The sequence below is a fragment of the Camelina sativa genome, chromosome 13 (genome assembly GCF_000633955.1).
Source record: "Camelina sativa cultivar DH55 chromosome 13, Cs, whole genome shotgun sequence".
Lineage (NCBI taxonomy): Eukaryota > Viridiplantae > Streptophyta > Magnoliopsida > Brassicales > Brassicaceae > Camelina > Camelina sativa.
In genome coordinates this window covers 9522888-9528062 of record NC_025697.1, presented here as the reverse complement: position 1 = coordinate 9528062, position 5175 = coordinate 9522888, and the positions used below count along the sequence as shown (strand labels likewise).

At 36.5% G+C, this 5175-nt stretch overlaps 2 protein-coding genes across 2 annotated transcripts; one reads left to right on the top strand and one right to left on the bottom strand.

The window, feature by feature from the left end:
* On the top strand, nucleotides 762-3107 carry LOC104736194 (non-structural maintenance of chromosomes element 1 homolog). Its single transcript, XM_010456135.2, has 6 exons — nucleotides 762-1025; nucleotides 1252-1448; nucleotides 1670-1750; nucleotides 2148-2375; nucleotides 2484-2558; nucleotides 2664-3107. Exons 1-6 carry the CDS (start codon nucleotides 911-913, stop codon nucleotides 2913-2915), a joined length of 948 nt encoding a protein of 315 aa, XP_010454437.1. The 5' UTR covers nucleotides 762-910; the 3' UTR covers nucleotides 2916-3107.
* LOC104736193 lies at nucleotides 3525-4437 on the bottom strand. The gene has a single exon (XM_010456134.2). It carries the CDS (start codon nucleotides 4427-4429, stop codon nucleotides 3578-3580), a length of 852 nt encoding a protein of 283 aa, XP_010454436.1. The 5' UTR covers nucleotides 4430-4437; the 3' UTR covers nucleotides 3525-3577.

The following is a 5175-nucleotide window of genomic DNA, read 5'->3' as shown; positions in this document are numbered from 1 at the left end:
CCAAACTCTGACCACGTGGACAAGCAATCCAGATGAAATTTATTGACAAGTTTGTTGCATGTTCAAACATCACCCATAGTTTAGGGTTTAGACTTTAGATGGTATATAGATTCAATGTCTATGTTTTGAGTTCAAGTTGTATTGTCTAAGGTTCAAGGTGTAGGATTTAGGGGTTAATGTTAAAAGTTTAGGTTTAAGTATGTGGATGATGTGTCTATATTTTAATTCATGGTTTAGGATTTAGGGTTCAAGGTGTATGGTTTAGGGTTTAGGATTTAAGATTTAGGGTATAAGGTTTACGTTTTTTGGGCTTATATGGATTTAGTGTCTATGTGGTGTTAGGATTTAATATTTAGGGTATAAGGTTAACTATTTTTTGTTTGTCAACAACTAAAGTTACTAAACTTAAAATTTAGTATGTTTATTACCAACTAAAGTTACTAAACTTAAAATTTAGTAATGAAAACGAAAAATAAATGTTAAAGAAAAAAAATATTAGAAAAGAAAGAGAAAAGTTAGAGAGAGATGAGAAGGAAAAAAAAAGTAGAAAGAGAAGGTTAGTTTAGTTAAAGAGTGTAAATTGTAATTTGACATAAGAAAAGTATAGGGATAGTAGAAAGTGGGTGTAAGTGTCAATACTTTAGGAGAAAGTGGGTGTGGATGTCATTTTTCCTTTTGCAATTCCAACACGTTTCATTGTCTGATTTGTTAATTTTCCTTAAATTAACCTGTAAAAAAATTAGCTGTCAAAAATTAATTTTTATTACGTCATCGAGTCGATACGATTCCGGCCATCTCTCTCTCGTTCTCCCCCCAAAAAAAAAAAGAAAAAAACGTAATTCACAGAAAGCCCTAGGAATCTAAAACCCTAACTTTTTCATAAGGCGAAATTGCGAAGGGGGGTCTGAGGATGGTATCGCTAAGCTGGAAGCACCATACGCTAATTCAGGCTTTGATTTCACGAGGTCCTCTCAAGGAGAGAGAATTTTATTCAATCTTCACCGGCGTCACCGGACGAAACCCAGGTCCGTCTCTTTCTCAATTTTGTATGAATTATCAAAGTAATTTTCGTGGGTTTGCGCTGGATTGAATTTTTATTGAGTCAAAATCTGCAATTTTACGGCAATTTTAATCGTGGGTAATATTTAGTTTCTTACTCTCTGTGAGATAAGCTTTATGTTGAATGAATTGGCAATACTAAGTTTTGAGGAGATTAAATCGATTTAGAATTGATTGTTCTTTTTGATGCAGGAACTGTTAAAAAGCATTTTGACAAGTACCTTCTTGAGATAAACAAGGAACTATCATATGTTCACTTTGAGTTGAAAGCTTGTAGAGATCAGTATGATGGCCAAGTTTGTTATGGAGTGGTTAACAATGTGTCTGATGACCAATCCAAACTCGGGACAAAGTATTCTGTGCCTCAGATTGCATTCTTTAAAGGCATTGTAAGAGTCACATTCAGATCTTTTTTGTTACTATCTGGCTTATGTTCTGTTCCTTGTTGATCAAATGTCTTTGTCTCCTTTGTAATGATTTTATCACATCTTTAAGTCGGCTTTGTAAGTCTCTTTTCTTGCTATGTGTGCACTTGGATGATTTTGGGCTATGTGTAAAGTCAATATCTGTGCTAGTTTTCTGCGACACTGATGACTTTAACTTCTGGCAGATAGAAGCAATTGCACAGGATGAAGCTGCTCAAGGTTGCATATCGGGCTTTGATGCACTCAATATCCGATTGGAGAACCAGGTCAATCTTAGTCCCTGACTTATGTATATTTTGACAAAAGTAACCATTCATATTCACTGTTCAATATACTGATCATGGTGACTTTAAAACTGCTACTATCTTACAGCGTTGCTAGAAAGAACTCTGTTCTGTATGATATAATCTGAAACAATAGTTACCTTTGTCGCTTGTAGGCTCGTTGATCAAATCATGCACTCTTGAGTTATATTCTTCTTGTATGATATCGCGTGTTTCTTCCCCAGTTATGATTGTTGGATCACTATGGAAAACGAATGTCAAATTTCTCTTCTGTCTGTTTGATAAAGACAACTAATTGGGATCTTTCCTATATAACCACATTTTATTATAATTTTAGTGTATTTGTTACGGTTCGACTGATGTTGTGTTAATATCTCAGATATCAAGTGAAGCCAGCAGCAGTCAACAGCAAGTCCCTGCTGCATTCAAGAACTTTTCAATGTCACAAAAGGAAAAAACTCTCGATGAACTTGTAAGGGACAAATGGCTGTGCCGCACAAGAGAGGGCAACATCGGACTTGGTATAAGATCTCTTCTTGACCTGCGCAGTTGGTTCAGGAACAGTGCTGTTCCTCCCTGTGAGGTCTGCAATGAAGCTGGAGTAAAGGTCAGAAACCTGTTTGGATTGGGATTCAGTATTCAATGGTGATAAATATTATCTGTAATTTCATATCTGATTTGTTTTGTTTTCTGACAATTGTATCCAACTTTCCAGGCGGATGTGTGTCCAAGCGAAGGTTGCGCTGTCCGGATACACAAGTACTGCCTCAAACAATTGTTATCTCAAAGGGTACACACCACACAGAGCTTTTTTAGACTGTCCTTGGCCTCAATGGAATTTGCGTTTGTTTGACTTCAATAGTAGTTTTCATTCTGAATCACATTGAAATTGCAGGATGATAAACGTTGCTCAGGTTGTGGCAAGCAATGGCCTTTGGGTAAGGTTACAAAAGCAGAAGCGGTTGAAGAAGCAATGAATGATGAGGAGGAAAACGAGACCCAAGCCACAGGTCCAAAATCCAAGAGAAGAAGACAACATAGGAGTCACGAAGACCCAACTGAAAACAGTGCTTCGCAAGCTTCTTTAGCTTCCACTAGTGGTGCAAATGCGAGAAGAGTAACCCGTAGTACTGCGCACTTGAGGTAAAAAACCTGTTTAAGGACTCCTGTTTTAGGGCTTTAGATGTATATTTTTGATGCCTGTTTCTATGTCCAAACATCACTAGAAATTTGGTCTGATACTGATGTCTTCGTTTGTGGAATCATTGATGGAATGTTAAACTCCTCGGTTAAGCCTACTATATTATTTAATCTGAAATTCCAGAGAGTTCGATTTCAACTACAACTACTTAGGAGTTAGGATACAGGGGATGCAAAATTGTGATTTTGTCCTTTGCACTAAAATCTAGTTAAACTTGCAAAAGTTATAAAGTTGATCTATGAATGGTAGGATATCTCATTTTTTTTTCATTTTCAACTAATGGTAAGATATCTCATTAACCTGAAATCATGATTTTCTTATCAAGATTCTAATTTGACTCAGATTTTCTACTAATTTTAGTTCTATATATTATTAATTTCAGTTGACTGTATTTTCATTTTCCAAATGTAGAACAAAATAATCGAACTGTTGATTTCGAACGGAGCCAATTTCAATTATACTTCAAAAAACTATGATGAAATTAAGCAAACTACAAAAAAAAAAAAAAAAAAAAAAAAAAAAAANAAAAAAAAAAAACATGAACCGAACCAAAATCTGAAATGCTCATAAACATAAACATATCACATCATTAAGGCATAAAACAAAACTTAGCTCATCATATAATTCACAACTGTATCGCAATTTTCCGTTATCACAGTTGCTGATGCCGTTAATTTATCCACTGTTACTTTGCAATCCACCGTCACGGTCATCGGCCACGTCGTAACGGTGCCAACCTTAAACTTAACGGGCGCTTTGATTTTAAACCCAAACGGCACTTCACCTTTCTTCTGCGATTCCGTCAACCCTATACGCGACGCCTTCGTTAACTGGATACTCAAACCCTTTAACACCGTCGTAATCACCGTTAAATTATTCGGCGGCTGCTTAAACGCCGTGAACTTGCCGTTGCCAAGTTCCATCCCGTCGTAAAAAACCTTTGCCTCGTTCCCTATAGCGTAGATCAAACCGAGTTTGCCGTTTGCGTTCTGAGCTCGCAGCTTAACAACGATCACCGGAGAGATAGGAGACGATGTCGTCAGATTGAGTCCGGTGACGGAGACTCTACTCACGGAGTATTGCGGCTTTTGCGGACGGTAAACGAGAAGGAGGACTCCGCCGGCGAGCGCTGCGAGGAGGAGGAGGATGAGCAAAGCGGCGAGGGAATAACAAAAACACCGCCGGCAAGGCGAATGGTTTGTTTTCTGACGAGAGAGGTACTCGTAACGGTGAGCATTTTCCGGCGGAGGAACACGGTAAATCTCATCTTTACGGATTTCGATGACGTAAGTCCCAGGCGGTGGCCTGAGCCTCGGTTTCTGAGAATCGACGGAGTAGCTCGAAGAAGTATCGTTTGTGTCTATCGACGGATGCTCTGATAGGTGGTGGCCGTCTTTGTTCTTTAGAAAACCGTCGGAGTTGTTCTCGCCGGTCAGTTCTTGTGTTTTCTCGAAGGTCATTTTCTTGAATTTTGGAGCTCAGAAAGAAATGAATGTTTTGAGTTTTTTTTTTCTTCTTGTGACAGTCAAAAAGGATATTAATTTTTTTTGATTGGTCTATTTTTGTCTTATTTTATTTAATAAGTTATAATTTGTTTTAAATACAGAAAGGTGTATACTTGGAGAGATTAGGACGTGATTGCATGAATAATCATATCAATTAGAGATTCTGGTAAGGTAATAATAAGTATTTATGATTTGGTTGATGATAAGGTGTATTAAAGTTTCCATTCGTGTCCACTATGGCAACCAATTGGAGAAAGCCTAGAAATGGAAGGGTTTACCAAAGAGATTACGAAAGTCAATACTTTTGGTTTATGTTTATGGAAACTTTGAATTGAGATATCTTGAAAACGAAAAAAAAACAAAAAATTGAAGATGTAGGATGTTAAAACCTTTTATAGTGGATGATAACAATAAAGCGAATGTATCAATACATTAGTATCATCTTCTTTGTTAACTTTAACAAGAAATTACAAGTGTATCAGTTATAACTATAACACTTGATATCTCTTTTCTTTCACCAATTAGTTGCTTCTTTGTAAACTTGATATTTAGGGATTTCATATTCGTTGACCAATATACCAACATATTTCGAGATATTTTATTATGTATATGTCACATATAATATGTGTATAACCAGTTAAAGATAAATAAGTAGAGTTCAATAAAATAAGCTAAGGTCTTGACATTAGTTTGAATCTAAG